Source organism: Rousettus aegyptiacus, unplaced genomic scaffold, assembly GCF_014176215.1.
Source record: "Rousettus aegyptiacus isolate mRouAeg1 unplaced genomic scaffold, mRouAeg1.p scaffold_m13_p_9, whole genome shotgun sequence".
NCBI lineage: Eukaryota > Metazoa > Chordata > Mammalia > Chiroptera > Pteropodidae > Rousettus > Rousettus aegyptiacus.
Genome location: NW_023416312.1, coordinates 99,324,623 through 99,349,432, shown reverse-complemented (window position 1 = coordinate 99,349,432; position 24,810 = coordinate 99,324,623). Strand labels below are relative to the sequence as shown.

The 24,810-nt window shown below is 42.0% G+C and overlaps 1 protein-coding gene, 1 non-coding gene and 1 pseudogene across 5 annotated transcripts; all 3 read left to right on the top strand.

The window, feature by feature from the left end:
* The first annotated feature begins 14,046 nt into the window (after window positions 1-14,046).
* Window positions 14,047-14,165, top strand: LOC118608282. The gene has a single exon (XR_004952983.1). It is a non-coding gene; the product is annotated as a 5S ribosomal RNA (ribosomal RNA).
* A 497-nt stretch (window positions 14,166-14,662) lies between these two features.
* LOC107520594 lies at window positions 14,663-15,503 on the top strand (annotated as a pseudogene).
* A 2,227-nt stretch (window positions 15,504-17,730) lies between these two features.
* LOC107520601 (melanoma-associated antigen 10-like) lies at window positions 17,731-24,442 on the top strand. 4 transcript variants are annotated; one of them, XM_016164578.2, is made up of 6 exons: window positions 19,267-19,288; window positions 21,073-21,117; window positions 22,190-22,282; window positions 22,396-22,486; window positions 22,638-22,709; window positions 22,784-24,442. In XM_016164578.2, exon 6 carries the CDS (start codon window positions 22,847-22,849, stop codon window positions 23,927-23,929), a length of 1,083 nt encoding a protein of 360 aa, XP_016020064.1. In that variant the 5' UTR covers window positions 19,267-19,288; window positions 21,073-21,117; window positions 22,190-22,282; window positions 22,396-22,486; window positions 22,638-22,709; window positions 22,784-22,846; the 3' UTR covers window positions 23,930-24,442. The 4 variants fall into 4 exon arrangements, with proteins under 4 accessions (XP_016020065.1, XP_016020064.1, XP_016020063.1 ...); XM_016164577.2 differs by lacking the exon at window positions 19,267-19,288 and adding an exon at window positions 19,476-19,503; XM_016164579.2 differs by lacking the exons at window positions 19,267-19,288; window positions 21,073-21,117 and adding an exon at window positions 17,731-17,754.
* Window positions 24,443-24,810: the final 368 nt, after the last annotated feature.

Genomic DNA, 24,810 nt, shown 5'->3' with positions numbered 1-24,810 from the left:
AGATTTATAGTAAGAACACCAGATACTTCCCAAGGAGCAAAGAATTTTCTCCCTCCTCTCTCCTGTGTGAATGCCCACATTTACTTCTGCATTCCTTGCAGACAATATAAATTCTGTTTGTGTACGGTGACATCCAACTCTCATCTTGTCATCCCAAGTGTAAGAAATTGGGGCACATGAGAACCACGAAGCTGTCATTTGCTTGAAAGTAAATAATGATTAATCTACTCTGCCCCAGAAATCTCATATGTGCATTCAGAATACTAATAAATAGGAACATTAAGAACTTAACAGCCTGAAAATTCTGAATCTTATTTACCCCTCATTAACATGGTTACAGGGAGTATAAGTAGATCAGAGATTTGTGCACCGATATTGCTTTGTGTTCTACCAATTGCTTTGCTAGACAGGAGGAAATCCCAGAGATGGAAGACGATATTGTTCTCCTCCTAGGTTTTGTAGATTGCCTTGGATAAGTAAAAATTGTGGCACCTTGCTGCCTTGATTATTTAACATGTTCCTGACTGCCACTAAGGAGAACCAGAGCTTAACCCAACAAAGGTTTACTTCCTTCTCAAACTATGTGTCCAGTACAGGTCAACACAGGATCTCTGTTCATTATAATCACTCAGGGACCCACCCTGATAGACTTTATCATAACACCTACTTCCACGATCATATAACAGGGTAAAAGAATGTGTAAAATTGCATGTTGGCTCTTAAAACTTGTCTTTGGGTGAAATATACCTTTGGTTCACATTTCTTGGGCAAAGCAAATCACATGGCCACACCTAATTCAAGAGGTGTGGAAAAGCAATCCTACCATGTGTTAGGTAGCGAGTCAGACGTGAGCGACGGGAGAACGGTGTAGAGGCTTAGCCCAGAGACCACCTAAAGAACACCCCATTGGTAGTTAGAGAATCCCTCCTGCATCCCAGGAGACAAAGGATGGGAGGGCCATAACCTATAGCTGGTTTAATCCGGCCACAGACCCTTGTGCAGAAGGTATTACCCTAACCTGCCCACAACCTTGGCCTCATTATGCCATCATTATAATATCATGTTTATGCCTGGAAGTTCATGATAATTACAACAGACTGGATTCTGGGTAAGCGCATGCATACTAGGCAAAGAGTTATATAACAGCCAAGTGTCAATCAAAATGACCTCACGTGCCAAACACACAGGAACCACTCATCGCTGCCCCAATATAGTACAGACCTTCCCACTTCTGCGTTGTTACAGCTCTCTTGGCTGAAAACCTGCTCTTCCTTTGGGGTGTACTCTGTCTCTTATTTCTTTTCTCTTTTTACCTTGCAAATTTCACAAGGCTGCAGCCTTCCCTAGCATGGCCCATCTCCTTCTAAAATAAATCTTACTTTCAATAAATCTTACATTTTCTAAATCCTCTCTCACTGACCTGCATTTCTTTGCTGCATCAGCGAGGAAGAAACAAGGAAAAAGTGCTAATTGCACTTCTGCGTCGTTATTCCTCACCCCATGCTGCTGGGGCGACCCAGGAGTTCAAAAATCACCCTAAAGGTAACATGTGTACTTGAGAACTTGAATATTTAATATATAGTACCAATCGCTACCCCGTCTTCCTTTCTCGTCACCGAATATTTGGTCTACTTGCCTTCATGCAAAACATATGCACCCCCTCCCCACGGAAGGAATCAAAAAGTTCCATTCAATCGCTCCGACTCTCATAATCTGGGATTGTTACCCAGCCAAAGTTTATGTGCCCAATGCTTCAAAAGGCCAATATCCGAAAGGTCAGAGTGTGGAGTAAAGAAAGGTTTATTGATCAAGAAGGCACCACCTCGAGAGAGCACCTTAGAGGTTCCTCAAATTCATCTTAAAAGGACCCAGAATTCAGGCTTCTCTCTCATGTCAAGGGAAGGGAGAATGGGAGGGGTAAAAGGTGACTAATGACCACAGACATCTGAACACCAACAGGGATCCAAGGAAGTGTGAGAAATCTCTAAATCTCCTTGTTTACCCCTGCTGATCTGAGTCTGGTCTTGAGGTTCCTGCAAATCTTTGATAAATAAAAATCATTATTTTGTACCTGTTTCCCCACCTCCTCTGGAGATGCACCTTCTTGGCAACTGGCTGTTCTTTCAAAATCTCAAGCCTCAAGCAGAATTCCTCTAATGATTAGCATATCTACAGCAGGAGCTATTTGCCTGAAGGCCAAAGGGAAAATGCAGGCTAGAATTCAAATAGAGACAGAGCTTTTTACTCTGCTGGTCCCTTCGTGTCCAATATTCAGTGGTGAAATTGGGAAAGATAACCACAATAAACAGTCTCTTCAGGAGAAAAAATAGGAATCACAATATAGTCACTGATTAATAGCAACTCTTAAATTTTACTAGACAGACCCAGAAAGAGTTCCCTGCCTAAGGAGTGAGAATATTCCTTGATTAAATCCTGATTCTGCTCCCTGGGAAGGGATCCCCTCCCCTCCCAGTCAATTTTACTCTATGGACCTTGCCTCTGCCTTCAGAGGGTTTCTTTCTTTTCTGTTACCCTCCCTTGACCATGTCTGGATTGAACATTGGAAAATAAATACCCCTCGGTGGCTGTAAAACTCATAACCAGTTTCCTGTTTAAAGATTTGGAGCCCAAGGGTTATTTTTAAATCTCAAACGGTCAAAGCTTCTGATCTATTTAGTGTGCCTCAGCTCTATCAATAACCGTACACATGATGCTTTACTAAACACACTTTGTATATGTGCTATATTTATTTGCTTTCTCATATTCATCTCTATCATAACTTAACTGTATCTTCAGCCTTTCAGGCTTCTATGGGAGAGCTAGACCCTAGGTTTGTTCTCCCCTCACCCCCGCCCCCCCCACCACCACATCCATTTGTTCTATAGAAAAGATTTACTTGTGGCAACAGCCCTAACTTAGTCTTTCCTTTGAGACAATACTGTCTGTTCAGAGATTTTTACAATGAGTGAATGTTCATGTCCTTGATTTAATCCTGCTTATTATAAAGCTGTTTTTAAAAGCTTTTGGCACCAATAAAATCTTCTTTGTTTTATCTTTTACTCATTGAGGCTAAAAGGCAACTGTCTTTTAATAGTACAAGTTATCATGTTTCGGTAATATTCTCTTTCATCATTTCTATAGTCTTTTTCATCGCTTCTTGCAAACCAGTTCTTTTTTGACCTCAGCACCTTCTCGTAATGACTTGTTGAATATAAGGGAACAGTGACTAACACACAGTGCCAACATTCTCTATTCTAAACTCCTCCTTTAGAGCTCAACATTCATTAGATAAATTATCTGCCTTACAAATTAATGATGACGACAGTTTCAGGAAATATTTCACCACTGCAAAAACATGAATCACGATTCTTCTGATACCAGTTTATTTGGTATCCACCATCTGATACCTCAACCAATACTACATATTTTATTATTATTATTATCATCATTATTATTGTTAGTTATTTTTTGGTAATAACCTCCTGTTTCAGTCTGGATAGGACAGATCATGCTGTAATCGTAAACAACCCCAAAATATCGGTGGCTTAAAACAAGATTTCTCTCATATTTCCTGTTCAATGTCGGGCAGCAGGAGGGCTTTGCTCATTGTAGTCACTGAGAGACCAGGCTCACAGAGTCTTTAGATCACTGTGGGTTTCCACACTTGCCTTTGCACAGCAGCGAGAATGTGGCAAATGGCGTATTGCTCTTAAAAAGCTTCTTTATGGAAGTGATATGTTGTCTCTTCTCAAAAATAAAACTTGCCGTTTTTACAAGAAGGAGTTAATGATAATAAGGCTACGCAATTAATATTTTATGTAATGGCCTATGAAAGTGACTTACTATTAAAAAGAATAATTTGAAATAAAAATTCAGTCGAAATCCATGAAACCTGGATAATTTGAGAGGGGCAGAAAATAAAAGCTTACTAAAAGTCTTGTTTGGGAGAGGAGAGTGATTAATAGTCTTTGTTCATGGGAAGTTTTAAATTGAAATATATTTGCTAGAAATTTAAAGGCGACAACTTGCAGAATGGAAATAACTAGCAAAACTAACAAAAAATTGATTATGGTAGATGGGAGAAATACAATGCTATTCATCTAGCAGAAATGAGGGAAGAAGAAAATAGAGAAAGAAATTACACGGCAACCAAGATAAACATAAAAATTAAAGCCCAGTAACAAAAATTGCACCAAGGGAGTTTCATTTTTTTTGTATTGGCAACATGAAGAGCTCCTTGGATCCATTCCCCAGTGGAATTTGTGAAAATTATTTTTAAAATAACCATTTAAAATCTCTGGAAACGGTCCTAAGGGCATATACAAATGGAGAAGCACTTATTGAAGAAAATTTACTGACACCTGCTAAGAACAGTAATAGTCTATGGCATCTGAACCACAACCCACTCCCTTTCCCCTCCCTCCCAGCACAGCGAGAGGAAAACTCCACTCCAGATGGGTGCAGCCAAGAACAGGGTTCCTTGTCCCCACCCCCCCCCCCAGCTCTCAGTCAGGGCTTTATCTTCCTGGGTGAGGGGGGATTCAGTATTTCTCATCCCATCCCGAGCTACCTGTTGCAGAGGCTAAGTTCCAGAAGAGTGAGGCTGAGAAGTGGAAACTCCTTTCTCCCACCCAGCCCCCACTCATGAGACAGAGATTCTGCCTTGGGAACAGTGCACTGTGAATACTGGGACCTCAACTTCCCTCCCCCTGGCAGAATTACCATGCCAGAAGTGGCAAGACAAAAATATCCAAGGCTACTGATCACCCCCTCTCCATGCCAAGCACCTAGCTACTTAAGTTATTTACCAAAAAAAAAAGTATTCTACTGTCCCTATTTCCAGCAACAGAGCTATGGCTCAGTGAGTTTGACCAGGAAGAGGCAATCCATTGGAAAAGATATTTGAAGCTCTTCCTAAAAGATTTGAAAGTATTACGCTAAGTGAAATAGGTCAGAGAAAGACAAATACCATATGATTTCATTCATATGTAGCATTTTTAAAAATCAGAACGAATGAACAACCAGAATACAAACAGACTCACAGAAACAAAGAACAAACTGATGCTTGCCAGAGGGGAAGAGGGTGGAGGAATGGGTAAAAAGGGTGAAGGGGAATATAGTCCATGACAGTGTAATAACTTTGCATGGTGACAGATGGTTACTAAACCTAGTGTGTCCTTCACATCATAAGATATACAAATGTTGAATCACTACACGCATGCCTGAAACTAATTAATATTGTATCCCAGCTATACTTGAATAAAAAATTTAAAAATAAGGAATATAGTGAAAAAATCATTGAAAAAAATTAATGTTACATTAGAAAATATTCACTAAATGCAGAAGAAAGAAGTAAAGGCTCATAGAGGGACAAAGGAACACGAGACGGAGAGAAAAGAAAAAGTGTAATATAAGCACAATTTCCATGATTCAATAATGACATCAAATATAGATTAAATAACCTAATCAAATGGCTGGAATTGTCATGCTAGAATTTTTAAAAGATCCAATTATATGCTGTCATTAACATATAATCAGCTAACATAATAGTCAATGGTGACAGAGTGGATAATTTCCTCCTTAAATCAGGGAGACGACAAGGATGTCTGCTTTCGCCACTTCCATTCAACATTGTCCTGGAGGTTCTAGCCAGATAAATTAGGTAAAAAAAAAAAAAAGAAAATACATATCCAGACTGAAATGAAATAAGTAAAAATATCTTTTTTTTTATAGATGACATGGTGTTGTATTTGGAAAATCCTATGTAGTTAAAAACTAGTAGGATAAATGAGTTCATAAGATTGCAAGATACAACATCAACATACAAAAATAAATTCTATTCCTACACACCAGCAATGAATGATCTGAAAATAAAATTAAGAAAAATTTCCATTTAAAATAACATCAAAAATAATTAAAAACTGAGGAATAAATTTATCCCAGGAGGCGTAGTATCTGTGCACTGAAAACTATAAAACATTGCTGAAAGAAATTAAAAACTTAAATAAATGGAAAGACATTGTATTTATGAATTGGAAGGCTTGATAATGTTAAGATGGCAATACTACATAAACTGAACTACAGAATCAGTAAATATATACCCTATCATAATTCCAGTTGCTTTCTTTTTTTTTGCAGAAATGGAAAAGTGTATCCTAAAATGTGTAAAGAATCAAGGAACCCCAAATAGCTTAAAAAAGGAAACTAAAGTTGGAGGACTCGCACTTCCCAATTTTAGAATTTACTACAAATCTATAGTAGTAATTAAAACAGCGTGGTACAAGGATAGACATACAGATCAATGGAATGGAATTGGCACAAGAGTAGATGTGTAGGTCAGCAGAATAGAACTGAGAATCCAGAAATAAACTTATACATTTATGCTCATTTGATTTTTGACAAAGGTGCCAAGACTAATCAATGGAAAGGAAAAAAGTTTTTTCAATGAACAGTAAGCTTGGGCTTACCATATAGATAGATGATAGATAATAGATGATATTTAGATATACATAAATCGAGCTTTGTACCCAAACTACACAAAATACATCCTTTTCAAATGTTCACAGGATATTTGCAAGAGTTGATGTATTACTAGGGCAGCAAAAATTCCTCAGTTTCCCCAAATAGAAAAATGCAAGCCATGTTCTTGTACCATAGTGAACAGCAAAACTAAGCAAACATATGATAGACCAATAGTGACAGATGGGTGAGTTATAGATGACCGATAAATAGATAGGCAAGTAGGTAGCAATATAAATAGGTTAACAATACCACCATCCTAAATAACTCCAGGGTAAAGAGGAAAAAAATAAGATCAGAATATGTGAGTATGAAAGACAATGAGACCCTACATCAGTACTTGTGGTATGCATGCAAATGACGGTATTTAGAGAAAATCTATAGCCTTGAATGTATTCATTAGAATTTATAAAACATGAAACACTGAAATTAAAAAAAAAAGATTCAAGAAACTAGATAAAGAATAAAAATAACTAGAGGAATATAGGACAAAGGAAACAATCAAAATAATATCAGACGCTAATGAAATAGAAAATACACAAATAAAATAAACTTGATAAATAAACTTAAACATCAAGGTAATTCTTTAAAATAACAAGACGAATCTCTGGCAAGTCTTGAGAAATAAAACAAATGGACATGAAGAAAAAGTGACATACAGAAATGTATTAGAGAATTTAAATCTTAATACAACAACCAGTAGCCAGAAAACCTGACAATTTATATTAAATAGACAATATTTTAGGAAACCACTAATATATAACCAGAGTTGACTAAAAAATAGAAAATGCACATATCCTTTGACTTAGAAACATTTCACTACTATAAATTCATTCTAAAGATGTGCTTACATATATGCAAAATAACATGCATGCAAGATTACTAGCAGTGCCAGGGTTTATAACAGCAGAATACTAGAAATAACGTAATGACCCACTGAAGCCATAACTTCTCTGATAATACTGCACTTCCCTTAGTACGGACCCAGAAAGATTGCAATACATTGATTGGCCTAAGACTCCAGTCTCAGCTGCTCAAATTAAGCCATAAACTGTGCTTATCCAACAATCTGTTCAAAATAAAAAATCTGGTAGTGGGCACCCAAGTGTGTGTATCATGATTTTGTGCCTATTTTTAAAATTTGTCAAAATGTTTTAGATTTCCATTAAAAATGTGGTGGACTTTCAGTTTTAGCTGTCACACGTAAATTGCTTAGAAGTTTTCACTCCTATCATTACAATAAGAAAAATGCAGAATAAACTGAAAATCAGTGATTTCTCTTGGATATCAGAGAGCTGAGGTTGCTACTCCAAAATTGGGAAAAACTGTTGTATAAAGACAAACACAGCTAAGACGAGCTTACCAGTGGAAGTTGGAGCTATAAACTGGTAGGAACTCTTAAATGGTGTTACATTAATTTAACAAGGAGGCCTTTAGACTCAGGTGGCTCTCATGCCACGGCAGCCTACGTAAGCAAACCAAAATCTAAGCCTATAAACACCTCAAGGTTACAAAATTGAAAGCTAAGGACAACCAATCACAAACATCTGACTAGGCTTTAATGTATAGCCAATCCATAATTTCCTTAGTCTGCTTCTGCATTTTCTCTATAAAAGTCTCTTTCTGAGCTCCAGTCAGTGGAGTACTAACTACTTCTGGTTTGGCTCTGCCAAATCCAAATTGAGTTTTGCTGAAATAAACTCTTAAAATTTTTAATATGCCTCTTTTAACAATGGAAACATTGACAAATCGCTGGAGGCTGAACGTGAACTAGCATGAGCCTGAGAAACAACTGCATATACAGTATTACAGGAGCATAGCTTTTACCTCCAAGAACCACATCAGACTCTCGCAGCACTTCGTGTCTTTGGCAATGGGAATGGAAAGTATCCATTTTTAAATACACATAGTGCATTTTCCATAACAAAGATCTACTCTCTTTAGTTAAAAAGAAATAGACTTTACCAGTCTTTTCTCATACAGGCAAAAAGGCGATTACCCTACTCCAACCACATCTAGCATTCTTGTCTCACATTAGCTGGGAGGAGAGGTAAGAAAGATTTCTGAAAAACACAGCCTAGGAAAATAAACATACTAGAAGGCTGAGATTTAATCATAATTTGGAAGGCTTCCTCTCTCCCACACCTTACCATCGCATCGACACAGCTCCATTATAACAACAACAGTAGATTTAGCTGAAAGAACTGCGAAAGACAGAATCTAAGATGTAGTTCCTATGGGAAACCAAAAACAACAGAGAGAAAAAAAAAACAAAGACATTATATAAATTGTAACTCTCTGGCACCTACAGATGTAATGCTAGCCAGACTGACATAAAACCTCACACTATAAAGGCCTATTCAGTTCCTACTGCCCAGTATAACATGTCTGGTTTTCAACAACAACAAAAAATCACGTGGTATGCTAAAAGGCAAGTAAAACCATAGTCTCAAGAGACAAAGCAAGCAGTAGAAAAAGACTTGGATGTGACGAAAATGTTGAAATTATCAGACAAGGAATTTAAAATAATTATGATTTATATGTTAAGGGCTGTAACAGATAAAGTAGACAATATACAAGACAGATAGGTAAGTGGATATAGGCTGAGATATAGGAACTCTAAGAAAGATTCAAAATGGAGCGCTAGAAATAAAAGTAACTGTAACAAACTAAATGCGTTTGAAGAGCTCATCAACAGACAGGACATGGCTGAGGAAAAATTAGTAAGCTTGAAAACATGTCAATAGAAATCACGCAAATTGAAAATGAAAAGAAAAAAAGGTGAAAAAAAAGCAGAACAGAATGTCCAAGAACTGTGGGACAATGTCAGAAGATGTAACATTTAAGTAATTGGAAAATCAAAAGGAAAAGAAAGAGAATTTAATTTGTAAATTAAACAGACTTCCAAATACCTGAGTCAGGGAAGAACCCTCAATATAAATTTAAAAATATCTTTAATTTAGTTAAAATTAAAATGCAAGTTATCAAAATTTGTGTAGCAAAAGCACTACATAGGAATAAATTGAAAGCACTAAATGTATTAGAGAAAAAAAAAGACCTAAAATCTAAACTTAAGACTGTGCCTTAGGAGCCTAGCTAAAGAAGAACAAATTAAGTCTCAGGCAAGCAACATAAAATAAGAAAAAATTCTGCAGAAATCAAATTCAAAACAGGAAAGCAATCTAGAAAATCAATAAATCGAACCCAGTTATTTGAAAAGATCAACAAAATATTGGTAATCTTCTAGCAAGGCTAATCAAGGACAAAAGTTAGATGACACAAACTACCAATACCAGAAATGAGAATGGGATCATTGTTATTGATCCCTTTGACAGCAAAAAGATAATGAAGGAATTGAATGAACACTATGACAATTTCATGTCCACCAATTTAATGAACAAACTGATATTCTCTCCAATGATGCAAACTCCAAAAACTCGCACGAGGATAAAAAGATAACCTGAATCAACATATATCTACTAAATAAAGTCAATAACATCCTTCAAAATAAAAATTGCCAGGCCCAGATGGTTTCACTGATGAATTCCACTAAACATTTAAAGAATTAATAACAATTCTGCACGAGCCCTCCCCAAAAATAAAGCAGAAGGAATACTCTTAACTCATTCTACAAGGCCATTACCCTAACACTCAATCCAGTTAAAGATATCATGAGAAAGAAAAATTACAGACCAGTACCTATCATGAACAGAGATCCAATGATCTTTAATAAAATATAAATTTAATGTAACACGTATAAACATAATTATACACCATGACCAAGTAAGATTTATTCCAGGTATCCAAGGCTGATTTAACATTCAAAAATCTATTAATGAAATTCATGGCATCAACAGACTAAAGAAAAAAATGTCATATAATATCAATTGATGCAGAAAAGGCATTTGATAAATCCAGCACACATTTATGATTTAAAAAAAATAGTTTTAGTAAACCAGGAATAGAAGGAAATTTACTCAATGCTTTCCACCTAAGATCAGGAAAAAAGCAAAGATGTCCTTTCTGACAACTCCTATTCAACATCGTGCATGTAGTACTAGCTAGTACAATAAGAAAAGGAAAAAACCTATACATTCGGGGAAAGAAAAGCATGCCTTGCTTTGTTCACTAAAGAAATCTCTGCCTATGTACAAAATCCCATAGAACTGAAAACAGCAAAATACTCTTGGAATTAAAATGTAATTATAGCAAGACCACAGGAAATGGGATTAATATTTTAAAAGGTCAATTGCTTTTATATATACCAGCAATGAATAAATCAAATTTTAAATTAATACAATTTACAATATGCCCCCCAAAATGAAATGCTGAGGTATAAAGTTAACAAAAGCTAGGCATTAACAGACAAAATGTTATGCCTTTCACAAAATATCTATTTTGTACTAAGGGCACATATTACACATAAAAAATAAGGTATATATTTAGGGCAAAAATCTAAATGTAAATTGAAGAAACTATAAAATCTCTAGAAGAAAACAGAATAAAAACTACATGACTTTGGAATTAGTGATGCGTTTTTAAACACAACACCAAAAACATGACCCAGGAAGGAAAAATTGATAAGCTGTATTCTGTTAAAAAATTTTAAATGTGTGCTCTGTGAAAGACATCATTAGGAGGATGAAAAGAGGAGCCACAGAAAAGGAGAAAATCGTTGCAAAACATCTGATAAAGGACTTGCATACAAAATACAAAGAAGTCTTAAAATTCAACAAAAGGAAACAAACAACTCACTTTAAAACTAGGCAAAAGATTTAATCAGAAACCTCAAAAGATACAGGTGGCAAATAAACATAGAAAAAGATGTTGAATATAATTTGTTATTAGAGAATTGCAAGTTAAACAAGGAGATGCCTCTACACACCTACTGGAGTGTCTAAAATTGAAAAAAGCAAGTCCAGTGGCTGATGAGAACTCAGAGCAGGAGGAGCTCTCATATCTGGTAGGTACACAAAATGGTACATTCACTTTGGAAGACGGTTTGTCGTTAAAAAAAAACAAAACTCAACATAGTCTCACCATAAGACCTAGCAAACATAGTCCTGGGTATTTACCTGATTTTAAAACTTAGGCCCACACAAAACCCCGCCCATCAATGCTTATCACTGCTTATTTGTTAATCATCAAAAAACTGGAAGCAACCAAGATATCCTTCAATAGATGAATGGATAAACGAACTGTGCCACGACCTTACCATGCAACATAATTCATCAATAAAAAAGAATGACCTACGAGATGTGCGAAGATATGGATAAATGTTAAGTGCTTATTGTTAACTGAAAAGCCAGTTGGAAAAGGCTGGAGAGTATAAGATTCCGTTTATATGACATTTTGGAAAGGGAAAAATCAGAGATGGTAAACATATAGAAAAAGGTTTAGTTTAAGCACAGGGAATTTATTAGGGCAGCGAAGCTATTTTGCATGATATTGTAATGGTGCACACGTGACGGTATGTATTTGTCAAAAAAGAGAACTTGAAAGCACTAAGAGTTAATCTTGACGTGTAAAATTTCTAAAAAATTAATTTAGGAGGTCAAGGCATCCCAGCATAGAATGCAGAACGTGGCAAAATAGTCTAACTGCATTAAAAATGTATGAAACGACCTCGCTGAAGAGTATGAAGGGAAAGTTGCTGCCCTAAGTAACTTGGGAAATGAATGTTGTAAGACCAAAGTCAAAAGGAACTGTACCTAAGTGCTATTGTTTAGTTGGCAATTCTGAAACCATACATGCATACTGGAATTGAATAATTAATTAAACGAATTGGCAGGTATGGGAGCCAGGTGTCTCACTGTTGAAGTGGGATGCTACAGGTAAGTAAAAGGAGCTAGAAAGATCTTTGTGATAATGGATTAGTTGGAAACATCAGCATAAACTCACATTCAGCTTCATACAGATACAGATGGTTATATATGTAAATAAATATTCATATGTATATACACAAGTTAATACAGGCATACATATTTCACTGCTCTTAGCTGAGAAGGCCTCTAAGTAAGAACTCCCCCGCAGCAAAAAAGCATACCAGCACTGAGATCTAGGTCTTTTAAAACCATCACCTAATACAAGGAATTAGGGCTTTTTGGAGAAATGGCTGATTCTAGGACTTGGGCAGCAAATATAGAAATAAGCCTGAGGCATCTTGTAGTGTCAGAAAGTAAGGTCTGAAGAACATATTATGGGATACCACAAATATTGCATTCAACAAAATCCACTGGACAGAAGACAAATCCTGTTCGTTTGATTTTTATTTTTTAAAAGAATAATTGCAAAGAAAAAGGTGATGTGGAAAGGGGAAAGGAATTATAGATTTAAAAAAACTCAAGGGCTGTAAAAACAATTGCATTGATTAGATCATAATTGGATACCGATTCAAAGAAACTAATTTTTTTTAAGAAGCATAAGCCTGCCAGGTAAACCTGAATAATACCTAGGCATTTGATGATTACTTATTTAAATTTTTAGGAAAAAAATTATATTGAATTTAAATTTCATAAGTCCTTATCTTTTATGAATGTATGTGAAATATTTAGAGATAAAATGCTATGATGATTTGGATGTTTCAAATTATTCCAGTAGCAAGAAATGGGGGAAGGTGAAGATATAATTGGAACCAAATCGTATTGGAGATTATTGATGTAAAGTGTCAGGTATACTGGGTCCACCAGTGTTATCAAGCAAGTATCTCAATAAAGTGAGTCCTGATCTTTTTGAAAAAGTGTAACACCTGCGAAACACAATAAAGCAAAGCACAAGAAAACGAGATATGCCTGTGTACTATTCTCTCGATTGCTGTATATGTTTGATGATTTCCGTAATAAAGTTTTTATTATAAATATCATGCCATCATATTTGAAATTCTAAGTGAAACTGACCGCTTAAAGTTGAATCAAGTGATGCAAATTGAAACTGTCTTCAACACTCAAGTCCCCATCAATGTTTCAGAACAAGGCAGTTTTGGAAGCCAGTTTTACAGAATAGTCAGGGAAAAACAAATTACCACATTATGTAAACTCCTCTAAAGCATACAGAAATGGGCAATTATTCAATTCATTTTGCCAGGCTAGTGATCCTTGATTCAAAAACCAGATGAGAACACCCCATGAAAAGAACACTTGAGCCATGCTCGCTCATATAGCAGCGAATATTCTAAATAATTTAAATTCAGCATAGCAATGAATTAAATGAACAGGCTGTGTCTGAAGCATGCAAATATGATTTAATACTGGAAAATACTTTCAATTATAATTCTCTGTACAAATTAGAGAAAAAACACTTGCTCGTGTCAATGGGTAAAGAGCCTTTGAAAGAAATTCAACAGATTCATGGTAAATATATATATTAAACTAATGTCAGAACTTCCTAAAGTCTATAGCAAACAGTTAAATGTGAATTATTAGGATTCCCATTAAAGCCAGGGACAGACAACACAAAAATGTTTTGCTCCTCTACTGTTCAAAATTACTGGAACACACAGAGCTCTGTGTGTCAAAATAAATAGGGACAGTCTACCGTCATTTCACCCTGAATACACCAGACCCCGTCTGATCTCAGAAGCTAAGCAGGGTTGGGCCTGGTTAGTACTTGGATGGGAGACCACCTAGGAAGACCAGGTGCTGTAGGCTTACATAAACAAATAAATAGGAGATGTGAACATTGGTAAAGGTAATATCGGGTGACAATTCTCAAAGGAAGAGGCATGTGGAATATTCAAATGAGGAAGAGACTTCAGAAAAATGTTATATGAAGATCAGTAAAGCAAAATCAAGAGCTTTGCCACCTAAGAACAATAACTAATTAGCACACGTAATAGAAAATCTCCCATTCGCAAGGTCAACAAAATCCAAAAATTACTCAGAAGGAACCCTAACAAAAAATCTATAAGATCTTAACGGAGGCTAATATAAAACTTTGCTATCCTCCATTCAACGGCCCCACCTGCGAGAACGGGGTGGGATGCCAGAGCCAGGTGTCCCGGTACTTTGAGAAGGCGCTTCACAGCCTGGCGCTCCTGAGCTGGCTCTCACATTGATCCTGACTACCTGCAGGCTTTGGCTGGGACGGGGTTTTTTTGTTTTGTTTTGTTTGAGCGGTTGCAACGGCCGGTACCAGGAGCATTGAAATGGAGCATTTTGAGAAACGGAACAAAAGGCTGCGCCCGGGGTCGCAGAGAGGAGCGCGCAGCTCCTCCGGAGGTAGCAACAGCTCTGGCCCCAAGGGTAACGAGTTCATCCCTAGCCCTGTGCACAACACGCACTACAGCTACCACACGCGGACCCTAAAGGCCCGGAGCTCGGAGAAGACGGCCAAGAAGGTGCACTTCTACCGGAATGGGGATTACTACTTCAGGGGCTTGGTGTTAGCCATCTCCAGCCATGCGCTGCTTATGGAGCTCACCTGCTCCCTGTTGGGACAATGTGAACCTGCCTCAGGGCGTCCGCACCGTCTACAACCAACCACGGCCGCATAAAAGTAACCAGCCTGGAGGACCTACTCGAAGGTGAGAGTTATGCATGTGCATCAAACGAACCATTTTGTAAAGTCGAGTACACCAAAAATCTTAATCCAAACTAGTCTGTGAACATCAAGAGAGGGACAACTGAGCCTCGGCTGCTCCCTCCTCGGTGAAAAGTGGAGGGAAAGAAAGATTTCATCAAACCCAACTTAGTGACTGTGATTCGAAGCCTAGAAAAGCCGTGAGGATCCTTCTAAATAAGAATACAGCTCACTCCTTTGAACAGGTCTTAACATATCACCGAAGCCATTAAGCTAGACTTAGGAGTGGTCAAGAGGCTCTGCACACTGGATGGGAAGCAGGTCACTTATCTGCAAGTCTTTTTTTGGTAATGACGATGTTTTTATTGCATGTGGGCCTGAAAAAATTCTGTTATGCCCAAGATGGCTTTGCCCTGGATCACAATAAATGCCGCGTCTTGAAGTCACATTGTCCTCTCGTTAGCTAAGTATTCTTGGTCCAAAAGCTTTGGGTCCTCTCAATGCAGCAAATAACAAACTTAGGTTCTTTAATGAGGGAGGGGACATTCCTTCTATGCATTCTGAAGTTTTTCTATTAAACATACACATAGCATAAACAATCAAGATTTTTGGATTACACAGCAATTCAAATCCAAGTCAATGTTCACCGGGGGGTGTAATTTTGGGGATTCCTTAAGTGTTTTCTCACTAGTAAAATCGTCTGGACTGCAAGGATCACTATCTGGTAACACATGTAAGGTGACTTATTATGTTCAGAAAAAGATTATTTAAAAAACAAACATCTCCAATTCATGAATTGTATAGTATGTTAATTATATCTCAGTAAAGATTTTTTTTAAAAAACAGAAAAAAATAAAACGAATCATTCAGCTAAAAGAATTCCCAAATAGAGCAGTAAAACCTATTAATAGGAAACAATATTATAAAGATATGAATTCTCTTTAAATTATTTACAGATTTAGTTTCCTACCTGTAGATGCCAAGATGACCATCGACTTCAGACTGCTGACTTCTCCCCAGATTAACTTCCAATAACTAATAGAAGGGAGAGAGGCAATAATCAGCAACAAACCCAGAAAGACAAAACCTGAGAAAGCCTGAGACTGAAGACTGTGGTGAGCTGGTATTTATGTGGGGGAGGGGGCGTGAAAAGCCGCAGAAAAGTGGGAGGGTCTGGAGGCTGCTTGATGCTGATCATAGGGTGGGTAAAAGGCAAAGTTTAAACTTTGTGGATACCTGAGGTCCTCAGGCCTCGCATACCAGTAGCCCTGGGGTAATACAGGCAGACCTCATAGGTGTTGAGGGTTCAGTTCCATACTACCACAACGAAGCGAATATTGCAAAAAAAGGGAGTTGTAATCTTTTTGCTGGGGAAGGGAGGGTCTTGCCTTCAATTTGTAAAAAAAAAAAACGCACATCTTTGAAGCACAATAAAATGAGCTATAATTAGGAGAGCAGGAAAGATGGGATGATTGAGGTAGTAGGGCCGCAAAGTCTGTGCTAATAACCACCTGAAACCACTTTAGTGTGTTAAAATAAAAAACAAATGTAGACTAGCATTGAAAATTCCCTGAGCAGACAAAACTAGTTTAAGCGTATAAGCAAAGCTTAATTCAGCTTATTTTATAAGACTAATTTGACCTGGGTCATTTCTTGCTTATGCCTCTGGAAATCATAAGGAAAACTTAAACTGTTTCCCAAAATTGATTTGAGGTAACCACTAATCAATTCCCAATCAGTTAAGAAAATTCTAATATTATAACCAATCTGTGTGAAGAATAAAGTCACTGCTTTCTCATGACATAAGCTGCTTTTTGACGATATACCCCTGAACCTGATTCCATGTTTAAGTTAAGCTCCCGGTTCACAAACTGTCTTTTTGGTGTGTGCACAATAAACTTTGACTAATTACTACTTTGGCAACTCACTGCTTTTATTCTTTTATTCCTGAACTTTTGGCAAGTGGGTGAGGACTGACCTTCCAAAAAATGTATTTTAATGGAAGATAAAGAATTGACTGGAAATAGAATAGGAAATATCAGAGCGATACACAAACAGTGTAGGTATGTATTCTTTCATGAAATTGCATCTACATATTCTAGATGTACACTTGGTAGAGGTGTAAAATAATTTTTTTTTACTAGAAATGAGGGTCAAAAAATTGAAACCATGCACACTTGATGATGCAATGTTAGATAACTTTGAAACGGCAGTACAGCTCCAAATCCTGTTGCTCAGCCTCTGTGCAGGAAATAAATCTTTTAGAACAAAATGTTTCCAAAATCGGCTGGCTGGCTGGCTGGCGAAGAGACCCCACTGGAAGCATGCTTCTTCTCCGCCCCTCCCCCACAGTCATGGGTGCTGCAGCTCTCCTTTTAGCATCTAGTCTGGAGTCATTCTTTGCATGGGTTGCAGCTGGGCAAATGCTCAGAGCTGAAAGGGAGCAGGTAGATTACGACCAGCATTTATTCAAAGAGCCAGGAGTCAAGATCAGGACGCTTATGAACAGGGACTGGAGGAGTTCACCCTCTCCAAGATGCCCAGAGAATCTAGCTCCACTTTTAGGGATAAACCCTGGGAGACTTCCGTGGAGCTATCAGGCTGAGAGTTCCCCCTCATTTCTGCCTGGGGGAGTCTCAGAGCATTGAGAGTCTTGACTGGAACTAGACAGACTCAAGTCAGCAAAGGGAGGAGTCTCAGGCCCTGTCAGGAGTCAAGGTGAGAATCTTGAAAGAGCATTGGGGGAACCTTCCAAACCAGAAAAGAGGAGTCCTAGCTACACCCTGGCCCTAGAGTCAGCCCCTGTAGGCCCCTGACTTCCTCCTGGGGAAGCAGAGATACAGGTCTCAGGGAAGGGAGGCTTGGATATTAAGGGTGTGTCTTCATATCAGCAGAGAAATGAGTCCAAGCACCTGCCAAGAGTCAACGTAAGGACCCTGAAGGACTGAAGGGACCCTTGATCTCAGAACATGTAGGACCTTAGCCCCCCGACCCATCACCACCTCTTACCCCCTGCTATCAGTTTGGGAGACCCCAGGAAGACGTAACCTGATACATATGGTAACCTCAGACTTTTGTTGGGGATCGGGGGTCTCGAGGAGGAGAAGGCTTTGATCTGAATGTAGTGCACTCAGGTGAACAGAGTGGAGGGCCTATGACCTGTCAGTAATCAAGGACCCTGAGGGACAGTTGGGGGAGCCTAGACTCTATAACAGCGGGTACCCCCTACCTGCAACAGAAACCCATTCTTGTGGTCAGTCCTGGGAAGCTCCACGTCAGTGTGGCCAGGTATAGTATTATCTCACTTCTGCCTTGGGATACTTAAGGATGGGTGGCTTGGTCTGAGGTGTGTATCTTCAGGTCAGCAGAAGGAGAAGTCCCAGGCCCTGCCAGATGTGAAGGTAAGGAAGGACCCTGAAGGAGGACCGAGAGACCGTGGACCTCAGAACACATATAGGCTTGAGAGGCACCAAAGTGAGATGATCACAGGCGGAACGTCCTTACTTCCACATCCGGGTCTCAGGGATTCTGGGGGGAAGGGGGTTGGTTTAAGGAGCGGGACCTTGGGTCGGTGGCTGAGCGAAGGCGCAGGACCCGCCAGCGTCTAGGTGAGGACAACAAGGGAGGACTCAGGGGACCTTGGACCCAACAGAGGGGTCCCATTGAAGCCCACCCCTGCTGTCAGTCACAGGAGGCCCCAGGGCAAAATTGCCACTTGCTGCGCGTTTTGACTTCCACATCCAGGTCTCAGGAATTCTAGGGGGTTGGTATAAGAAGCGGGACCTTGGATCGGTGGCAGAGGGAAGGCGCAGGACCCGCCAGAGCCTAGGTGAGGACCCCGAGGGGCGACTTAGGGGACCTTGGACCGCACGACAGAGCGTGCCCACCACTGCTGTCAGCGATGGGAGGACACAAGGCGGGATGAGCGTGTCTCAACTTCCACATCCGGGTCTGAGAGATTCTGGGGGTTGGTTTAAGGAACGGGACCTCGCGTCGGTGGCAGAGGACGGCCCAAGACCTACCAGAGTCTAGGTGAGGACCCTTAGGAGGACTCGGGGGACCTTGGACTCAACAAAGGGGTCCCACTGAAGCCCGCCCTTGCTGTCAGTCACAGGAGGCCCCGGGGCAAAATGGCCACTTGTGGCGCATTTCCAATTCTACATCCGGGTCTCAGGGATTCTGAGGCGTTAGTATAAGGGGCGGGACCTCGGGTTGGTGGCAGAGGGAAGGCGCGGGACCCGCCAGAGTCTCGGTGAGGACCCCGAGGGAGGACTTGGGGGGTCCTTGGACCCCATGACAGAGCTGGCCCACCGCTCGTGTTAGTCATGGGAGGCCGCAGGGCGGGATGAGCACCCAGGGCGTGTCCCAACTTCCACATCCGGGTCTCAGGGATTCTGGGGCGTTGGCGTAAGGAGCGGGACCTCGCGTCGGTGGCAGAGGGAAGGTGCAGGAGCCGCCGGAGTCTCGGTGAGGACCCCGAGGGAGGACATAGGGGACCTTGGACCCCACAACAGAACTGGCCCACCACTCGTGTCAGACATGGGAGATCACAGGGCGGGATGAACCGCCCAGGGCGTGTTCCAAGTTCCACATCCGGGACTCAGGGATTCTGGGGCGTTTGTATCAAGAGCGAGACCTCGGGTCGCTGGCAGAGGGAAGGCGCAGGACCCGCCAGACTCTGGGCGAGGACCCCTACGAGGACTCAGGGGACCCTCGGAACCCACAACAGAGCTGGGCCACTGCTCGTGTCAGTCGTGGGAGGCCACAAGGCGGGATGAGCACCCAGGGCGTGTCCCAACTTCCACATCCGGGTCTCAGGGATTCTGTGTAGTTGGTATCAGGAGCGGGAGCTCAGGTGGGTGGCTGAAGGTGCTGGACCTGCCAGGGTCTAGGTGAGGACCCCAAGGGAGGACTCAGGGGTCCCACAGAAGCCCACTCCTGCTGTCAGCCACAGGAGTCCCCAGGGTAGGATGACCACGCGCAGCATGTCCCAACTTCCACATCCGGGTCTCAGGGATTCTATAGAGTTTGTATAAGAAGCAGGACCTCGAATCAATGGCAGAGGGAAGGCACACGACTTCCCAGAGTGTAGGTGACGATCCCGAGGAAGGACTTAGGGGACCTTGGACCCCACAACAGAGCTAGGCCACCACTGCTTTCAGTCATGGGAGGCCACAGGGTGGTATGACCACCCAGAGCGTGTCCCAACTTCCACATCTGGGTCTGAGAGATTCTGGGGGGTTGGTGTAAGGAGTGGACTTGGGCGGGAGCAGAGGGAAAACCTAGGACTTGTCAGAGTCAAGGCGAGGACCTGAGGGAGCGATCAGGGGACCCTGGACCCCACAACAGAGCTGTCTTGTCTGTGCTGTCAGCCCTGGGAGGTTCTGCGATAGTTTCCTCATTGCGGCTGCCACTTTACTTGCTTTCTTGATAATCTGAAATTGAAGGGGCCTTAAATTAAGGGTGTGGCATAAGGCTTGCAGAGGGAGGACACTCAGACACTACCAGGAGTAAAGCTATTGGCCATGAGGGAGGAACGAAGGGGACTTCTACTCCAAAATAAATATAGGTCTCATGGAAACCTTCCCTGCTTTTACTACCAGGCAGGGATGTCTGAATAAGAAGAGCACCTCTTTTTGCCTAGGCCCATGGGACTTTGGGAGTTGAGAACTCCAAACTGAGGAGGCCACACTTGGGTTAACAAATGGCTCTGCCGTTCATTAAAGTGAGGCCTATGAGTGCAGGAAAAAAGTAACCCTGAAGTCTAGAACATAGGGAGCTTAAGCTCCTCCCCTTCCTGTGCTGTCTTGGGAGACCCAGGGCATGGATGGCTGAATGTTTTGTACCTTCACGTCTGTCTTGGGGATCTCTGGGGTAGGGTAGTCGCCTTGGTCTGAGAGGGGAAGATTCAGGTCAGCAGAAAGGAATCCCAGGCCCTGCCAGCATTAAAATCTGGACCCCTGGTGAGGACTGAAAATATCTGTCCACCCCAGAAAGGAAAGGATCCCACAGATTCTGATCGTTGCCTGTTTTCAGCCCTAGGAGGACCCTGGTGAGAGCGCCATCTACTTCTGCTATAAGGTGGGATCGGGTACAGGTCTCAGGAGGGTGAAACATTGCCTTGAGGGAGTGACGTCACATTAATCCAGGGGAGTGGTCCAGGCCCTGCCAGGGATAAATATGAATATCCTGAGGGAGAACTGGAACCCCCTCACCTGCCGTCAGCCCTGGGAGAGCCCTGGCTGGGAGAGGGATGCATATGTAGGCTGTCCTCACTTCTGCCTCCCGGGGTCTGGGGGAATGGAGGGCCTTGTTCTGAGCTGCAACATCAGGTCAGCAGAGGGTGAAGTCTTAGGTCTTGCCAGGAGTCTAGGTTAGGACCTAGAAGATCGAGGGTATTTCCCACCCCAGAATGCAGTGGGAGTCTCACAGAAATCCACTCTCGCCTCATTGGCAGCCCTTGGAGACCCCCGGCATGCCTTTTGGGTTGAGGAACTGACTTGTTTATAGCTTGGTGTCAGGGAGGTAAGGGCCTTGGTCTGAGGAAGCCTGACTCAGGCCAGCAGAGTGAAGATCAGGGACCCTGCCGGACATTTAGGTGAGGACCCTGAGGGAGGACTCAGTGGACCTCCTACCCTGGAGGAAATAAAGCCTCACCCCATCCCTGTTGTCAGCCTTACGAGGCTCAAAGAATGGTGGCCAGATGAGTTGCACCCCCATTTCTACCTTGAGTGTTCTCATAGAGAGGGGAGGGCCTTGGTATAGGGAGCAAGAAACAGGCCGGCAGAGGGAAAAGTCTCAGGCCATGCCAAGACTCAGGGTGAGGACTGAGGGGCCACCACATCAGAACAGTCTGAATGCCAGCCTCACTTTGCCACTTCTGTTACAAAGCGAAACATGATGGCTAGCTGTGGCATTCCTCAGATTTTCCAGTGTCTCATGAAGGTGAGATTTTGGTATAAAGGAAAGTGGCCTCAGGTCAACACAGGGAGTTATCCAAGACCGTATCAGGTGTCAAGGTGAGGACTGAGTGGACCCCACATCCCCGGACCGATTGATCCCACAGAGTTCGGTCATTTCTTGCCGTTCCCTGGGCGGGGGGGCCTGGGCAAGTTTGGCGAGGTGTGAGGTCTCCTCACTTCCTTCTGTTTAGTCTCAGGACTGTGTGCTCTTGTTCTGAGAGTTTTGCCTCAGGCCAGCAGAGGAGTGGAAGCCGGGCCCTTCCAGAAAGAAGGCGAGGACCTGAGTGAGTATGGAGGGCGCCTCACAGAGTCCGGCCCATTGCTCCGGTCAGCGCCGGGGGCTCAGGGCTGTGTTTGTGTGCCGTACCCTGACGTGCCACCTCATTTCCTCTTACAGGGGCTCCAGGAACTGGAAGGTGAAGGCCTTGGTCTGAGGCACGTGTCTACGGGTCACAGCAGAGGAGGCCCGGGCAGTGGCAGCAGTCGAGGTGAGGCACATGCCCTGAACGCGTTCCCAGGGCTCCCCCATCTCAGAACAGAGTGGGCCCCACGGCACCCAACCCCACCCCACCCCACTCCAGTCCACTGCCTTGGGAGTCCTGTCTGCGTTCTGAGGAGCTGTCTCGCTTCTTCATTCAGGATCTTAGGGGACAGACCTCCCAGGAGAAGAGACCCCTGTGAGGCCCAAGAGCACCGCTAAAGAGGAGACGCGTAAGTCGCCTTCGTCAGAGACACCTAGAGTGCGTTTCTCAGCCGAGGCCACTCACACTGCCTCTCTCCCCCAGGCCCGTGCGTCCCCATCACCCACCTCCTGTCCACACACCTGTGGCTGTCGGACACGAGTCATCATGCGTCGGGCTCCGAAGCGACGGCGCTACACAACTGATGAAGGCCTTCAGTCCCAAAGGGAGGCACAGGAGCATGCGCGCGCAGAGGGTCCCGAGGCTGAGGAGGAGGATACTTCCTCGTCCTCCTCCAGCTGCTCCTCCTCTTTTCCCTCCTCTTTTTCCTCCTCCTCCTCTTGCTATCCTCTGGTTTCGAGCAACCCAAGCACCCCGGAGGACGCTCTTGGTGAGACCTTGAGTCCTCCCCAGAGCCCTCCAAGTCCCAGCTCTTCCTCCAGTATCATTGCCTCCATTCCATGTAGCAGCCAAGAAGAGGCAGGTCCCAGCAATGTGCAGCCCATGCCACCTGTTGAGCCCTTACCCAGATATATTATTGATGACAGGGTGGGTGACTTGGTGGGATTCCTGCTTATGAAGTATCGCACAAGGGAGCTGACCACAAAGGCAGAAATGCTCAGTAGGATCGTGGAAGAGTACCAGAACCTCTTCCCTGTGATACTCAGTGAAGCCTCCGAGTGCATGCAGCTGGTCTTTGGCATTAATATGATAGAACTGGACCCCAATGACCACTCTTATGTCCTAGTCACCAACCTGGGCCTCACCTATGATGGGGTAGTGGATGATGGGCACAGCATGCCCAAGACTGGCATTCTTGTACTTATTCTGTGCATAATCTTCATGGAGGGTAACCGTGTCTCTGAAGAGGAGATCTGGGAAAAGCTTAGTTTCGTGGGGGTGCACGATGGGATGGAGCATTGCATTTATGGGGAGCCCAGGGAGCTCCTCACCAAAATTTGGGTGCAGGAACAATACGTGGAGTATAGGCAGGTGCCCCACAGCTGTCCTCCTCGCTATGAGTTCCTCTGGGGTCCCAGGGCCTATGCTGAAACCACCAAGATGAAAGTCCTAGAGTTTTTGGCCAGAATCAATGACACTGAACCCAGATTCTTCCCACTGTGGTATGAAGAGGCGTTGAGAGATGAGGAAGAGAGATCCCAGGCCAGAATTGCTACCATAGATGATACCGTTGCGGTGGCCAGTACAAGTTCTAGTGCCATGTGCAGTAGCTTCCCGTACCATAAGTGAAGTTCAAGGCGGATTCTTGTGTTGTAAGATGGTAGTTAATGATCTAAGTAGTGGAGGGCCAGGCTGGGACTGAGGAAATTATAATGAATAACATCTCTGCGTTCCTGTCCCATAGGGATGACTTCGAAATGCATCTTTTATTTGTGGTATTTAAAAATGTCGTTACTCAAAATATGTTTATTAGCTTCAGAATCTAAGTTTATAAATGGCATAGGTCACATATTTCTGTTTATCCAGTTAAAGAGAAATAGTTTTGCTATTTTGTAAAACAAATTGGGAAACCTTACATTTTTTTTTTACCAACGACCTCACTTAAAAATTCTAGTTGATCCTTTATTTTGTTTCCTTTATAAAGTTTTCAATTACAGTTGATATTCAGTATTGCTTTATACTAGTTTTAGGTACACAGCATAGTGGCTAGACACTTATATAATACATAAAGTGATTTCCCAATTAATCTACCCACTTGGCACTATACATAGTTACTAAATATTATTAAGTATATGCCCCGTGCTGTACTTTACATCCCCATGACTATTTTGTAATTACCAAAATTACCAACTTGTTCTTCTTCATCCCTTCACATTTTTTCCCCAGGTCACCGACCCCCTCCCGTTTGGCAGCCACCAGTTTGTTCTCTGTATCTGTGAGTCTGTTTCTATTTTGTTTGTATGTATGTTTATTTTGTTCTTTAGGTTCCACATGTAAACGAAATCATATGGTATTTTTCTCAGTCTGACTTATTTCATTTAGCATAATAATACCTTCTAAGTCCATCCATGTTTTTTCAAATGGTAAGCTTTCATTTTTATGGCTGAGTAATATTCCATTGTATATATACCACCTCTTCTTTATCCAGTCATCTGTTGATGGGCACTTAG

Coding starts and splice junctions, on each gene's coding strand:
- LOC107520601 (XM_016164579.2), top strand. CDS start 22,847: ATGCGTCGGGCTCCGAAGCGACGGCGCTACACAACTGATGAAGGCCTT.